Consider the following 15,311-nt stretch of genomic DNA (forward strand, 5'->3'; position numbering starts at 1 on the left):
TTTAAATAATTATTGAAAATTAAAATTTTAACAAAGATACTAAGATCAAATTAAAAAGCATATTGTTATGAACAATATTTAAATAAGTGTTTATAAAATTTAAATATTTTGAATAGATTTAAAATATTTAAATTAAAATATAAAGTACTACGTAGATTGAACTTAAAATTGAAATGACATTTGAATGTTTAAATATTTAAATGATTTTAAATGCTAAACATTTAAATTTTAACATAGAAAGTAATTGCTATATTTAAAATATAAGATTAAATTTTAAATACGACTTTAATAAATTAACTGCTACAATAAAATTTAAAATTACACTTGAAGATGTGTAAAAAAAAATATTACTCCCCTCTTATCCTCCCTGCCCGGAACAGAGGCGGTAGGGAAGTTACTGGCCTCCTGCGGGGCTTCAGCAAACCTCACGCTCAGGCAGCGCCTTGGCCAGCCCGGCCAGCGCGCGAGGACCCCGTACGGCCAATATGGCTGCGCCCGTAAGGCAGGCGCGCAACCTGCTCGGGTTGGCGATGACCCTAGGCCCGGGCTCCCGCGGCTACCGAGCGCCTCCGCCCCCGCGCCGCTCAAAGGGGCCCTGGTGGCCCGACCCGGATGACCCACTGACCCCGCCCTGGCAGCTGGGGCCGCGCTACGCAGCTAAGCAGTTCGGGCGGCACGGCGCCGCCTCCGGGGTGGCCGCCGGTTCTCTGTGGCCTTCGCGGAAACAGCTGCACGAGCTGGAGGCTGAGGAGCGCGAGTGGTACCCGAGCCTGGCGGCCATGCAGGAGTCGCTGCGGGTGCAGCAGCTGGCCGAGGAGCAGAAGCTACGAGCCAGGTGCGTGCGTGCGGTCGGGCAGGCGCGGGGCTGCGGGCCGTGGGTGAACTGTGTCCCAACAGCAGTACTTAGTCCATCGGGCATTTTATCGCGGGGTTTGCATGCAGTATTTACGTGAATCCTCACCTAGATACAAAACAGACTTCTGAATAACAGTTCATTTAGTCTTTCATCAACAAATCTTTACTGAGCGCCTACTGTGCGCAAGGCCTTGTCCCCCCTGCTGAGGACACAGCAGGGAACAAAAAGATAATTTCAGGTGGTGACAGAGAGCCATTAGGAAGATAAAATTGGGTGGAGAATGCCTGCCTGAGGGGGACTTCGGTTTGGGAGGCCTCAGGCCTGAGAATTTGACGTTTAAATGTTTAAGCAGAAACCTGAATGATCAGTGGTAGTCATGGGAAGCGGGAACAGCTGGTGCAAAGGCCCTGAGGTAGGAATGTGCTTTGAGGAACAGCCTGGACATTAGTGTAGCTGGGGAAGAGTGGGAGGTGATGGGGCATGGAATCAAGGGCAGAGGTCAGACTTGGAGGCAGGTCTGAAGGATTTGGAGTAGAATGGAGGCAAGACCAGGGACATTGATTGTGCCACTTAAGGGAGGGGGCAGCCAAAGGCAGGCAGGTGTGTTCCTGGTGTTTATTGTTCTTGTCCTCACAGCAGCTCTAAGAGGAAGAGGAAACCACCCTTATTTTAGAGGTGGCACACTGAGGCCTAGGAAGGTGAAGTCACTTGTCCAGTCACTTAGGCAGTGAACGGTGGAGTTAGGATGTGCACACCTCTCTGATAACCCCAGTTATCCCAGCTGGCTAACCCCTGCCATGGGGTTTTCAGTGTCATGTTTCTAATTCTTAAAATGGGACAGCGACTCACACCTACAAACTCACAGGATTGGAGGGAAAGGTCCAATCCATTTCTTGCCTTCACTTCTGTGCCTCGAAGTAGGCCTGGCATACAGCGGTTGCTCAGTGATGTCTATAGGATGGAGGAGTGAGTTGTGGGAATAGCTGGCATAACATGCAGCATAACATGCGACATTCAGTAGACGGCTCAGGGAAATGTTGCGTTGACTTGGGGTCTGCTCCTAGGAATTACTGGGGCTTGGTTCTCTCATGCTCAAGGCTACACATGTTGGTTTCTCTCTCCCGCCTCTCTTCACTTGTCAAGAATTTTTCTTCACAGTTTTAATGGCCACCATAAGTCTTCCCAGTCTTTCATCTTGAGACGTGGGGGAGTTGGGAGAGGCAGGATGTGGGCAAAGGCTTGGGGGCGGGGTGTGGGTGGATGGGTACTGCTCTGGTTGCCCTCACTGACCACTGTCTTTCCCCTGCAGGGAGCAGCTCATTGAAGAGCGCATGGCCAAGATGCCACAGATGATTGAGACCTGGCAGCGGCAGCAGCAGGAGCGCAGGGAGAAGGAGCGAGCGGACAAGGAGCGGAGGGCTCGGCTGCAGGCTGAGGCCCAGGAGCGCCTGGGATACCACGTGGACCCGAGGAGTGCCCGCTTCCAGGAGCTGCTGCAGGACTTGGAGAAGCAGCATCGCAAGCGCCTCAAAGAGGAGAAACAAAGAAAGAAGAAGGAGGCACGAGCTGCTGCGATGGCCGCTGCTGCAGCCCAGGACCCAGCAGACTCTGCGACACCCAGCTCCTGAGTGGTGTTCTTTCCCAATAAAACCTGCTGCCTGACAGCCCCACCCCTGAAGAGCTCTGCATCCTCTCTTATCACACCCCTCCCTGGGCACCCTGGTTCTTTCCCCAGCACCTGGCGCCAGGGAATCCCCACCCTTCCCTGACTCTGCTCACTTAGGGACTCTAGGCCATGCCGACTAACTCTGGGGCTTCAGGGGGAGTGAAAGGGGGATGCAGTGGGGAAATAATGGAGGAGCAGATGGCAGAGGAGAAGAAGGCTTCTGTTTACCAACATTAATCTCCAGTAATTAGCCAATTACCAGGGGGGAAGTGTAGCCAAAACAGACTGTGGTGATGATGGTGGGGGGCAGGGAGAAGCAGCCCTTCCAAGGCTGAGCCAGGGCTGGGGCCCATTGCCTGGGAGTGAGACAGCTTGGGGGAGGGGGAGTGGAGACACTGGGAGCCACAGTCTGCAGAGGCTGACAGACCCCTCTGCCCCTCCACGGCATTCCCGCATCTCCTGTGCCCAACTAGCCCCAGACCCATAAAGCTGGAGTGGGAAGCCCCAGCAGGCACAAACCACAGGACTGGCTTTTAAAACTTTATTCACTTCAAAACCTTTATCAGAGACACGGTTCTGTTCTGCAGTGGGGGGTGGCCTTGACCTCCAGAATGACTCTGATGTTTCCCCTTCCCCAGGCAAGACAAACCAGACCTCCCCCCCGCCCCGCAAAAGGATGCAGGATGGAGGCCAAGGCCAGACCATGGAGGGGTCTTGGGCCTCTGAGTGCTCATCCCAGATGGAAAGATTTGGGCCACTCCAATGGAGGATCAAAGTTTGGAGCTCCAGCTTCCCCTCACCCTGCAAGAGGGCGGGGGGGCTCTCAGGGGCTCTCTGGGGGATGGGGAAGCAAGCAGCCGCCTCTCCATCTGGCTGCAGGGAGCTGGGACAGAGGCCAAGAGGGGCCCATCTGTCACCTCCAGTCCTGCCAGCTCCTTGGAGCAGGCTGGGCTCGGGTGGGGGATGGGAGGACAGCTGTCTGGCCCAGGTCTTCTCAGGCCAAGATGGGAATGCGGGGCCACTTCAGGAGAGTGGGAAGTTGGGGTGGAGTGTTTTGGTTTTTATTAGTTTTTGATTTTTTTTTCCACTTCTTAAATAAACATGAATATATATATATTTTTTTCTTTTATAAAACTTTTGTGGAGTTGGGGGTGGGGAGGAGGGAGCAGTGGGCGGCCTGGCCTCCCGGCATCACTCGTCATCAAAGTTCTGACTCAGGAGGAAGTTGGCAGCCAAGTTCTCGTTTTTTTCACAAGCGAAGTAGGCCTGGATCACCAGGCTCTCTGGGAAGCCCAGGGCCTTCAACTGCGGGAAGACGGGCAGGTATGAGCAAGAGGTAGGGGCCCTGCCCACCCACGAGGTCATCCCTCTCAGCCAGATCTCTTACCCTCTCTATAGCCTCTTTTTCCTGCGGTGTCACCTGGATGTAGTTCATCTGTGGGGCCTCCTCGCCTATTGCACCCACCTCACCCTCCACATCCGAGATGTCTGCCAGCTCCCCAGGGGGCTCGTTCAACATCTGGATGAACTGCTCCTGGTGCCGGCTGATTTGCTGTGGGAGACAGAGGAAGTGATGGTGACCCACAGCCCTTGTCCCCCCCCTTCCCCAGGTCCCTGTCACAGTCCTTGCTTTTTCTTTCATTCACTCAGCAAATATTTAGAGGGTGTCTATTCTGGCCAAACAGCCACACGGTGGACATGGGCCCTGTCCTAGAGGAGCTGATGTTCCAGGGTGGAGAGACAGGCCGTAAACAAGCAAGTTGACAGTTACTTACAATGTAAATACTGGGCGTGACATACATTAGGGTAGATCTTGGGCTGGGAAAGACACTTTAGGCCAGGAGAGAGGGCCCTGTGAACTACGGAATGGGGAAGGAAGTTTCCCTCCACGTAGAGCAAACATCAAGTGTAAAGGCCCAGGGATGGGGTTCATTTGGTAAATTCCAAAAGCAAAAGATCCATGTGGCAAAACAGTAAACAAGGAAGGGAAGGAGGAAGCAGAAGATCAGAGAGGCAAGGACCAGATATGCTTTCTTCTCGTGCCTTCTAGTGCAATGGGACACCACGGTGGTGAGGATTAAATAGGGAAAGACATCCGTGTACCTTTTAAAAAGATTAACTCATCTGGGTGTTGCGTATCTGGGGGTTCTAATATGCCTCTCTCTATTTTTATGTACATCTGAAAATTTACACATCAAAGGAAAAGGTGCGTTTTCAGGAATCTGGCTCCTAGTGGAGAATGGACCGTGGGGGCTGTGCAGATGCAGAGAACTGGGTGGTGGCCGCCAGGGGACTGGGAGATGAGGTGGCAGCCACAGAGGTGGAGTGCAGGGCTGGGCTGAGCGAGATGTTCTGGAAGTAGAGCAAAGAGGACAGGTGAGGGACAACCCCAGCAGGCCCCCAGTGCCTGGGGCTCAAGCAACCCCAGGTTGGTCCTTGCGGGGTTAGGGAGGGCTGGGAGGATCTGTTCTGGTCTTGGATATCTAGAAAGCATTTTCATGGAGGTATCAAGTCAGTCACGGGAGAGCATGGCATCCAGAGGGTCCAGACTGGTCATATGGATTTAAGGGTCGCCACAGACTGAAAGCCCCAGGGTTGACTGCAGATAAATGGAGATGCGCAGCCCTGGCCCTCCAACATCTGGAGGTGAGCAGGAGTCAGCACAGGAGACTGAAAAGTCGGGGGTAGAAGCAGCAGACGCCTGAAGCAGGAGAGGCAGGCTTTCACAGAGGACCCAGAAGACCCTGTCACACCCAGGGGCCACTGCCCCTCTGCCTAGGAACCTTCAAGGACAGGATAGAGCCTTGCTGAGCACGGTGGTCCCAAAACCAGCTAGGGCACAGCAGTCCTGGGTGCTGCCATACAACCCTACGGACATTCAGGAAGCAACAGCTAAACGCGGAGCGGAGCCAGAGCACAGGATCCAGAGACTGGAGGCAGACACGCACTCCACCAGTTGCCAGGCTGCTCCAAGCCTCTGGCATCTTCCTCCATGGAGTGGAGATGACAGTAGCGCCCACACCTTATGGAGTGGTTGAGAGCATTACGTGAAACCACGTAGGTCATTAGGTCGCACGGAACAGCAGAAGGCTGTCGTTAGTCCTGCTTTCCAAGCATAGATGCCTACATACCACGCTGGGCCAGGCTCACTCTCTGGGGCTGTGGTACCCCCCAGGAGAAGAGAGATGGTACCTGCACTGACTCCCTCTGCCCCCAGGCCTGTACCTGTAAAAGCTGGGGGTTCTCCTGGCCCAGCTGCTGGAGCAGGGCTGGCAGCAGCGCCGGGTTCTGCTGAATCACCTGCCGCATGTTCTGGAACTGGGGCTGATCCCTCAGGAATTCCAAGGGGTTCTCTCCTGCTGGCAGGAGGAAAGGGTGCGGTCAGACACCACCCTGGCCTCCCTGAAGTTATGGGGGGGTGGGATGAGTCAGGTGCCTTGACAGCAGACACCCCACATGCACACCTCCCAATCCACTCACCTGCTTCTGTGGCCGGCTGCTCGGGTACTTGGCTCTCCTGGACAGAACCGTGTTCCGGCTCGGGGCTCCCAGGAATTCCCTGTCAGGGGTCCTATTTAGTTCAAAGCACAGACTGCCCACTGCCTCCTTCCTGCATACTCAGCCCTGGCGGGAGACACGTGAAGCCTCTGCTCTGCCCTCCACAGGTCCACCCCATCGCTCATGTCCAGGCTCCTGCAGGAGGTCTTTCCTGGCTAGAACCATAACCCAAAGGCTTTTGGGGGCAGATTTTGACCAGCCATCAGGGCACCGAAGCCTGCATGCTCCCTTGAAGACTCCCCAGGCGGCAGCAGCCGCACCTCACCGTGAGTAGATACTCCACGGCCCGGTGGGGATTGTTGTAGCTGGCCCGCAGGGCAGCCACGACCCGCTCCCGCTCGTAGCCCATGGACATGATCTCCGTCAGCATCGTCTCGTACTCAGAGCCAGTCACTGTGGAGGGAGCGGCAAAAGGCGGGTCACCAAGGAGAGGGAAGGACAGCTCCCAGGCCCTCCCACACCCACACAAGGCCCAGCTGATGGCTGGGGCACCCAGTCATTTTCGCTCTGGGGACCACCCACCCACCTAGCGTGGAGGCCGCGTCTTCCTCTCGCCCGCTGCTACCTGAAGAGGGAACAGAGCTGCAAATTCAAGAGAGAGAAATCGGACCCTGGCTTCTGGTGGCTTGCCCTCCCCCAAGGTGTGTGGAACCACGAATGTGGGCGCTGAAATGTGCCGGAAAGACAGGGCCCAATCTGGGGCTGCTGCTCCCTGCCTTACCCGGACACAGACTCCGGGGACGTCGTGGGGGCTGATTCCTCCGATGGGCTCTTGTCCTCTTTGGCGGTAGGTGGGGGATTGGACATGCCTGAGGCAGGGGCCGATGGGAAGGATGTGGAAGACTCCGGGGCAGCAGTGGGTGAAGCCTCTGGGGGTGCTGAGGTGCCTGGGCTAGTTTTGGCCTGTGACACCCAGAAAAAGGGAGCAGGCATCAGTAACTCTATCTAGCCCCAACATCCTTCCACATCTCAGCCCCACCCTGTTCATGGCTAATCTCTCTTGGGCACACATGCTCTTTGCCAGCTCCCCAGCTAATCCACCCACCCTCCCAACCAGCATACATCACCCACCTTGGTCACCATGACGACCACAAAGTTCTTCTCATCGATGTGATAGTCCTTGATGGGGACATCATCGCTCAGGATCTTGCCAGCATAGATGAGTTTCTGTCCAGCCACGGGGAAAGCATCACGACCCTTCTCAGCTTCTATCTTCTCCTTCAGCACCTTCACCTGGAGGAAGGGGTAGACAGTCACTGCAAACCCCGAGATTCTCTCTTCCCTTCTAGTTTGGGGGCAGCGGGGAGGGTGGCAAGCCCTGATGGATGAGAAGCTAAGCTTCATAATCAAGCATTCTAGACCATTCCACCATTCAACAGAATATTTGCTGAACACTTGATATGTGCCAGGTGCAGTTTTAGACACTGACGATACAGCAGAGAACAAAACTCAACACAAGTCCCTGTTCTCATAGAGATGACATTTATTTGGGAGAAGAAAAAACACATATTTCAGATGATGTAAACATGATGAAACGCAAATCAAAATAAACGGGAGATAGGACCATTCCTCACTCCATGCTGCTGAGAGTCATCTTTACTAAGAGAATCCTAAGTTGACACCGCTATTGTAAACGTACACGGGTCACAAGTTTAAAACCTCATAATAACTGAGTGAAAGTTACCATTGGCCTCATTTTATATTTGAGAAAAACAGAAGTACAGAGAGATTAACCAACTTGCCCCAAATCAAAAAGTTAGGCTGGTCAAAAAATCTGAGTCTGTTTCCTTTTCTACAAAAAGTGAACTTCAATGTCTCCTTCGTGGGGGAAATTGTGCAAAAAGTGTCAAGTACATATGTTTGTTAGGTCCTAAGTCTCTTTTTAGCTAAAAGGACAGCATCATGTTTAGACCGTGGGCTCTCACTTTAGGCAATTCCGAGTTGAAACCGCTCTGCCATGACTTGCTTTGTGCATATGCAACTATACCAAAGTTCTTTAATCCAAGTTTCCGCATCTGTAAAGCGGGGAGACTCAGAGTCCCCAAATGACAAGCCTACTTCGCAGGTTTAGTAAGATAACACAAAAACGCTCAGCGACTGGTGAAGAACAAACACGGACCACTGAAAGTCAAGACCGTTTATTATTATCGTCGTTGCTGTCATCACCCGGCATCTCCTGGTCACTACTCCCAGATTCGGCCACCAACGTCCCGAGGAGAAGCCTACAAAGCTGGGAACTCGGAGGACCCACCCCAGAGCAGGCCGGCCGGTAATCCGAGCCCGCGGCTCCCGCGCCCCGCGAAGACACTGACATTGGACCCGGGGCCTGGCGGGCGCTCCGGGGGTGGAGCCTCGCCTGGAGAGAGATCCAAGAGCTCCGCCCGAGCCACCAGGGGCTGAGCCGGGGACCATCAGGGTATCTGGGAAAGTCAGGCCCGTTAGGAGAATGGGCACGGCCCGGCTCCGCGCCGTCTTCCCCGCCTCTCTTGTCAGGTTCTCGGCCTCCCCGCCCCCACCCCATCCCCGGCACCCGTCGCTCCCGCTCCCGGGCTCCGGCCTGGCTCGCACCGTCTCATCAGGTTCCATGCGGATCTTGAAGGTCTGCTGCTGCAGCGTTTTGAGCGTGATCGTGACGGCCATGGTGGGGCCCGAGCGACGCGGCGGCCCCGGGATCCTCACACGACATGCAACTCACGCCGCCGCCATCTTAGCGCCCAGCCGCGCCGTAAGCCGACCGCTTCCGGGGCAGGCGGTGCGCGCGCCGACCACCGCAGCACGTGTCCTGAGCGCGCCCCCTTTGCCTTCGTGAGCATGCACACGAGAGCGGCCTCGAGCCAGGCATGCGCAGACTAAACTCTGCTCCAGGGGTGGGGGGGCTTCTCGCTCAACCGTCACGTGGCTTCCTGCGAGTGACGCCATGCCCGTTAGCGGTGACGTCATGCGGCCACAAAATGGCTCCGACGTCCCCAGTTTCAAGCCCACGAGTGTCATTCGTTTGTTGACGTTGAACAAACTCTTCATGTACTTGTTATACTTTTATTTCTTCCATAAAATGTTCGTGTTTTTTTGCTCGTTCCAAATGAGTTTTATTCTGGTCTGGCTACCCTGACAGGAAGCCTGTCAAGCCCTGAAAGAACTACAAAGGATACTTGAAAGGTCATCAACAATTAAACGAAAACTCTGTAAACACGTTTGGCCAAGGAACTGGGGACACGAGGCCATTTTGTGGCCCCATCCATTCCTGAGGGAAGAGCTGGATTTTTGGAATGAATCTAACAGTTCTAGCTCCTGGGTCTCCCCACTTCTCTGCTGGCTCCTTCCCTGATCACTTTGTTCACCCAGCTACCCCCAGTCTGACCCCAGAGTTTTTAAGGAAGATGTAACTTTCAAGGCTTCCCTACACTGAATACAAAATTATCTCCTTAAACTTTCCCTGGATATGCCAATCCTGGAGGCTTCCCAGAAGGGTGGCGCTAGGACACAGGACACAGGAAGCTCAAAGGAGGCCTATCCAAGGAACAAGGAATCGAAGAGTTGGTTGGCCAAAGCTGAAGAGGGTGCTTTGGCAGACAGGATGGAGGTGATGGTCTTATCTTCCAGTTAGTGGGTGGACTCTCTCCCCCAATCCTGAACTGACCATTACCTGCCTCCTAACCTGCTCTTCTCAACATTCCCATCCAAGTAGGACACCAGGCAGTCGCCTGCCACACCTCACTCATTACCCAACTGTTACCAGGTCCTGCTGCTTCTCCCTTCACTGCATGCCCTGAGCTAAGAAGCTTCCACAAGAATAGGCCAGACTTGGCTGAGGGATTCTTACCTCTGGCAACAAGGGACATCAGTTCCCAACCACCCCACTGGACGTAAGTGGCAGCCTTGAGGACCCCAACAGAGGTGGGCCTAGGCCAACCCTAGGGGTCCACACTCTCCTCTGCCACTTTTGCACCATCCCTTGGTGCCCCCTCTTTCCCTTCAAGAGGTTCAAATCCTGACTTGGCCACTGAAGACCACTGGACAAGCTAGATACCATTTCTGAACCTACTTCCTTGACTATAAAGAGAATTAATAGCTTTTGACACTGGCTAATATTAAGAAAATGTGTTTAAAACTGTCCAATAGCTGTGTAGTCTTGCTCCTTAACAGGTAAGACGTACATATGCGGTGCAGTGTAAAACGGTTGGTATAAGTTGGTGGCTAAGGCGTGGGTTCAAACCCCACCTCTTACTAAATCTCAGTCTCCTCATCAAACACAACTGGTACTAGAACCGAAACTCACCAGTTTGATGCAACGACTCAATGAGTTAATAAGTGGAGTATTTGTAATGGCACTTAGAATACTCTTTCCCACCTGTTTGGGGTTCTGGGGATAAACAAGGGCCCCTGTAACCTTACGGGACATTCAACCAACACTTGTAGTGGCTGCAAAATGAGCCCCACTTAAGAGTCACCTACCCCAAAAGGAAACACAGGAGGAAGACACAAAACTTAATTTAATAGAAATTGCATTTGTAGTTCTTACATTCTCAGTATGAGCCGAGCTAGAACCCGCTGCCCCACTCGGAACTGGCCCAGTCCTGGGGGCAGGGGAGAAAGGAGAGAGGGAGGTCAGAGCTCAGGCCTTAGGAGCCCCATACTTTCTCAGTGCTGGAAGGCTGGTGATGCCACCCTCTTCTCCTACCCCCCTGTGGGATCCAGGAAGGAGAGCAGATGGAATCTTGGGCCTGGGGCTTCTCCTCCACGCCACACCCCACCCTGAGTCCCCAAGTTGGAGGGGAACTAAGGGATCTGGGGAGATAAGGGGACAGCAGAAAGCAAAGATGTCAAATCAAGAAAGATGGAAGGCCAGGGGTAAGGGCTGAAAGAGAATCAGAGGCAAAACACCAGTTTAAAAAAAAAAAAAAAAAAAAACTTAAAAAAAAAAAAAAAAAAGGGAGGAGGAGAACAAAAACAAAATCCACCCCAAATTGGAACCCGCCTGGAAAAAAATGAAAGTTCTCCAGTCTCATAGAGACATTATTTGGCGCGGCCGGCTCTGCGGCAGGAGCACTCAGGCCTCAGTCCAGCCCTGGAGGCGGCGGCGTGGCCCCTACAGCTCATCCTTGGCCTGGCCGGCGGCAGTGTCTTCCTCCTCCTCTTCCTCTTTCTCATCCTCATCCTCCTCATCCTCCTCCTTGTCCTCCTCATCTTCCTTGTCTGCCTCCTCCTCTTCCTTGCGCTTCTTCTCCTCCTCCTCCTCCTTTAGCCTCTGCTCTTCGTCTTGCTTGTCCTTCATTTGTTTTTCTGCTGCCTGTGTGCAAACCACACACCTCAGGGCCCGGACTCCCTTGACAGCCCTGCCCACCCCCAAGCCCAAGACTGGACCCTGGTCCCACCTTCGTAACACCCCACGTCTCGTTGCCAAACTCCTCAGCGTATGCTTCGTCGTTGGTGATGAGGAAGTTGTCAAAGATGGTGCCAGACTTGACCTGTATGGGGCCGGGGAGTAGACGGGTGGTCGGAAGGGTGGTCAGAGGGGATATAACCTGTTGGCCTTGGCCTCGAAAAGGTCTCCTGCCCATATTCCCATAAGCACTACACAATGGTACAGTTTAATGTTGCAGTTAAAAAACAGGCTGCCTGGGTTCAAACCCCAGCTCTGCCATTTCCTGCCTACATGACCTCGGTCTGGTGACTTCACCTCTCTGCACCTCAGTTTCTTCACCTGTAAAAAGGGGTCTCACTCCCTTCTTTAAATATTTCTCTAGTACCTACGACGTGCCAGGCACCATTCTAGGTGCAGAAGGTACATCGGTGAACAAAACAGACAAAAATTCAGTCCCTGTGAACCTAATTTTCTAATGGGATTATCTAACCACCTTCCAGGTTGTTGGGGGCAATTAAATGAGTTGGTTCCCGTAGATACTTGAAAAAGTACCAAGAAGTTAGTAAGTACAACTTCAAAGTGGGTGCGGTAAGAACGCCATAAAGACAAACCAGGAATTTCTTTAAAAAAAAAAAAAAAAGCACCATTTTGGAGTCAGAACTCCTTTGTCCCTTTCCTCCTGGGTTGACCCTGAGCACCTGAGGTCCTGGGATCCTTCTCTTCCCTCCGTGTCTCACCTGCCATAGATCCAAGCCCAGTACAGCAAAGTTTTCATAGGCGTAGATGTTGCTATCAGGGGAATACTCAGGGTTGTCGATCTCTGGGTGGATCCAAATGCCCTTGTAATCTGGGTTGTCAATCTGCCGGGGCTTCCACTCACCCTGCAGAAGAAGTGCACTGGTGGGTGAGTGGAGATCAGTGCGTTCCCCACTGTGCACCGCCCTGCTCAGAGCCCCAGGCTCACCTTGTACTCTGGGTTCTGAATCACTGGTGGTTCCCACTCTCCGTCCATCTCTTCATCCCAGTCCTCGGGCTTCTTAGCATCGGGGTCAGGAATGTGCTCAGGCTTGTCCCAGTCCTGAAGGTACATTAGGAGGTCAGAGTTGGCCCAGCTGTCCTCCACACCCTCCATGGTGGGGAGCCCCTGCCCAAGAACCAACCTCAGGCTTGGAGTCTGTAGGGTCATCAACCTTGGCTCGCTCGTCCCAGTCTTCAGGCTTTACAGCATCAGGATCCTTTATCTTCTTGGGAGGCAAGAAATCCCAATCGTCCTCCAAGGAGCCTGACTCCACCTGGCTGTTGTCAATCTTTACCTCATAGGTATTATCAGGCCGCACAATCAGCGTGTACAGGTGTGTGAATTCATCGTCCTGAAGAGAGTGGGAGATCAGTGCCCCGCCCACCAGGCTGGCCTCTGAGCCTTCCCTGACAGCCATTTGTCACCACCCCCAGAGCACACCTTGCAACGGATATCCTTGTTGATTAGCACGTTCTTGCCCTTGTAGTTGAAGATGACATGAACCTTCTTGGTGCCAGGGCCACAGATGTCCGGGCCTTGATGAGAAGCAGATCCGGTCAGAGCTAGAGACTGTCCACCATTATGAACCCCTCCCCACCCATTTACGAAAAGAAAACTTGGTTCTTAAACTCAGGTCTGTCAAGGTGAAAAGACAAAATTCAGATATCTCTAAGGGACTGTGGTTGGGGATTTAAAAAAAAAAAAAAAAATCAGTGCTCTAGAACTCAGTATCTTTACTTGCAGAATTAGGAAATGCCTACCTTATAAAAGAGCTCGAATTAGCAGTCTTAAATCAACGATAACAATGCTGAAAGTTGCTACTAACTGTAACTATTCTCTCAGCTTCCCCTCCAAAGAAATGTCTAAACATTTAAGTGTTTTCTATGATCTTAAGACCACTTTTCATGGGCTATAAAGAACTCATGGAGTTTCAAACTCCCTCTAACTAATCAGAGGTCAGCATCAGGGTGGGGCCCCCTCACCAAACATGATGTTGTATTCAGAGTCTCCATGCATGTCTGTCTGGTCCAGACCATCTGGAAATAGCTTCACGTAGCCGCCCCCACAGTCGATGTTCTGTTCGTGTTTCACGGTGAACTGCACCACCAGTGTATGACCCTTATTGCTGAAGGGCTCGAATCTGGCAGACAGAGCGTAAAACCGGGCATCCTGGCTTGTCTGCAGCCCTAGCAAGGAACGGTAGTCAGATCACGGCTCAGCAAAAACCCCGGGACACCCTTAGGATGGGAAATACAGACGACTCTCCCTTCCTCCACCTGTTCTACTTCTAGGGATACCCAAACTGTGTGGTAACTAGGGCTTCCTCCAGGAAGTCCTCCTGGATCTGAGCACCCACCCCTAGGCTCTTACCTTTATCTTTCTCCTGGTCACCGTAGAACTTGCCGGAACTGAGAACGAATTTACCAAAATCCGGTTTGTGTTTGGATTCGATCCAGCGCTCGGTCCACCCATCTAGGGGACCAAAGGGGCAGGTCAGCGTAGCGGTGCTGATCACCCCCCACCAAACACCTACCAGGAGCTACAAACTGCTGGGGGCAAGGAAGGAGATTCCCCCTCCCCCCGACTGTCCCCACCCCAACCTCTAGTTTGACATCTCTGGTGGCTTAAAAGATCCTCGGGCGAACCCTAAGTCCCGCCGCGGAAGGCCGCCGCGCCCTCCCCGCTCCCCAGGGACGCAAAAGGAAAGATCGCCTGCGGCTCTCGTCCCTGAAGGCCACTATGTTGGTCCTCTGAGCAGTAATTACAGGCGACACGCAGATATGGGCTGCGGGGCCAGCCGCGTCGTTAGGACGGCCTCGAGGCGGGACTAGCCGTTACCTCCGTCCAGAAACTGCTCCTTGAAGTAAATGACGGGTTCAGCGGCGGCCAGGCCAAGAAGGCCGAGCAGCACCAGCTCAGGTAGCAGCATGGCGGGCCGAGGGGGCGGCGGCGCGCGGGCCCTTTAAGTCGCTCTTCCAGCAGTAGCTCTGCAGTAGGGACGGACGGCCCCGCCAGCCGTGCGATTTTATATCCGGCCGCCTCTCAACCCAACCTGGTCCGGTCTCTTGGCCCTCCTCCCCCACCTTATCATTGGTCTGTGGCCACAGCTCTGCCTTTCCATTGGACCCTTCTGGGCTCAGCAAGTTAAGCTGTGCCTCGGAACGCTGGGTTCCCAGATGGCCGATTTCTATTGGCTATACCACTGGCCAATGAAGGTCGACCACGCGTTGTGGGGGACGCCCACCGGTGGAGTGGGGGCCTCGAGCACCTCAGGCCAGGTCATGTGACCAGACCTCGGCCCAACCCCGCCCTCGCCCGCTAGCAGCGCTAGAGATCTAGGCGTTTAAAGAATCCGCGCGAGTGCAGGTGCCGCCGCTTAAAGCTAGGGCCCTGCTCCAGCATCGACTCCGCTTATCCCCTCTACAGGGATGGGTAGGCAAGGTTTTCCTAGCCTTTTCTACCCTGAATTTGGGGAACCTCACCACTCCGACCCTCTCTCTCTCCATCTCTTTCTCTCTCTCTCTCTCTTAACTCCCGCCCCCCGCCCCGCCAGGATGGGGCAGAGGGCATCGAGCCCTGGGGCTTCGCTTCACCCCAGCGCCAGAGCCGTGCAGGTCTGCGGGGGGAGTGCCGGCTCTCTCCTCCATACGGCCCCTAGTTCCCTGGCAGCCTGTCGGACTGCTGCTGTGTGAGCTGGGGCAAGGCATTTAGCCTCTTTGAAGGCACAGGAGCTCCTGAAAGGCCAAGAGGAGCGACCCCGGCCAGCTGCTGGCCAGCAGAAATGCTTTCAAAGCTTTTAGGGATGTCTGGGACAGAGGGAAGGGAGCCCTGAACGGCTTGAAGTTGTGAC

General features: G+C 53.7%; 3 protein-coding genes across 4 annotated transcripts; 1 reads left to right on the forward strand and 2 right to left on the reverse strand.

Moving 5' to 3' along the window:
* Positions 1-450: 450 nt before the first annotated feature.
* GADD45GIP1 (GADD45G interacting protein 1) lies at positions 451-2,534 on the forward strand. The gene is made up of 2 exons (XM_082455011.1): positions 451-835; positions 2,166-2,534. The coding sequence occupies exons 1-2, from the start codon at positions 486-488 to the stop codon at positions 2,482-2,484; spliced, it is 669 nt and encodes a 222-aa protein (XP_082311137.1). The 5' UTR covers positions 451-485; the 3' UTR covers positions 2,485-2,534.
* Positions 2,535-3,049: 515 nt separating this feature from the next.
* Positions 3,050-8,902, reverse strand: RAD23A (RAD23 homolog A, nucleotide excision repair protein). Of its 2 annotated transcripts, none has more exons than XM_082455001.1 (9): positions 8,649-8,902; positions 7,152-7,313; positions 6,802-6,983; positions 6,607-6,662; positions 6,346-6,473; positions 6,003-6,081; positions 5,748-5,878; positions 3,910-4,074; positions 3,050-3,827 (listed from the first exon to the last, which is right to left on the reverse strand). In XM_082455001.1, exons 1-9 carry the CDS (start codon positions 8,718-8,720, stop codon positions 3,714-3,716), a joined length of 1,089 nt encoding a protein of 362 aa, XP_082311127.1. In that variant the 5' UTR covers positions 8,721-8,902; the 3' UTR covers positions 3,050-3,713. The 2 variants fall into 2 exon arrangements, with proteins under 2 accessions (XP_082311127.1, XP_082311126.1); XM_082455000.1 differs by having other exon boundaries at positions 5,748-5,881; positions 8,649-8,760.
* A 1,650-nt stretch (positions 8,903-10,552) lies between these two features.
* CALR (calreticulin) lies at positions 10,553-14,474 on the reverse strand. The gene is made up of 9 exons (XM_082454997.1): positions 14,300-14,474; positions 13,832-13,933; positions 13,444-13,647; positions 12,902-12,996; positions 12,603-12,812; positions 12,407-12,520; positions 12,180-12,323; positions 11,453-11,545; positions 10,553-11,367 (listed from the first exon to the last, which is right to left on the reverse strand). Exons 1-9 carry the CDS (start codon positions 14,388-14,390, stop codon positions 11,167-11,169), a joined length of 1,254 nt encoding a protein of 417 aa, XP_082311123.1. The 5' UTR covers positions 14,391-14,474; the 3' UTR covers positions 10,553-11,166.
* Between the last annotated feature and the right edge of the window lie 837 nt (positions 14,475-15,311).

This window comes from Balaenoptera physalus, assembly GCF_965194825.1.
Source record: "Balaenoptera physalus genome assembly, chromosome: 3".
Taxonomy (NCBI): domain Eukaryota; kingdom Metazoa; phylum Chordata; class Mammalia; order Artiodactyla; family Balaenopteridae; genus Balaenoptera; species Balaenoptera physalus.

Bases quoted from the DNA above. Each gene is read 5' to 3' on its own strand.
- RAD23A (XM_082455000.1), bottom strand. From the start codon at position 8,720: ATGGCCGTCACGATCACGCTCAAAACGCTGCAGCAGCAGACCTTCAAG. The intron at 6,663-6,801 runs GTAAGGCAGGGA...TTGAATTTGCAG, and splicing joins TCCCCGGAGTCTGTGTCCGG to CTCTGTTCCCTCTTCAGGTA. The intron at 6,082-6,345 runs GTGAGGTGCGGC...GACCCCTGACAG, and splicing joins CCGTGGAGTATCTACTCACG to GGAATTCCTGGGAGCCCCGA.
- GADD45GIP1 (XM_082455011.1), top strand. From the start codon at position 486: ATGGCTGCGCCCGTAAGGCAGGCGCGCAACCTGCTCGGGTTGGCGATG. The intron at 836-2,165 runs GTGCGTGCGTGC...TTTCCCCTGCAG, and splicing joins GAGCAGAAGCTACGAGCCAG to GGAGCAGCTCATTGAAGAGC.
- CALR (XM_082454997.1), bottom strand. From the start codon at position 14,390: ATGCTGCTACCTGAGCTGGTGCTGCTCGGCCTTCTTGGCCTGGCCGCC. The intron at 13,648-13,831 runs GTAAGAGCCTAG...GTTCCTTGCTAG, and splicing joins TGACCAGGAGAAAGATAAAG to GGCTGCAGACAAGCCAGGAT. The intron at 12,997-13,443 runs GTGAGGGGGCCC...CTTCTCATCAAG, and splicing joins TGAATACAACATCATGTTTG to GCCCGGACATCTGTGGCCCT.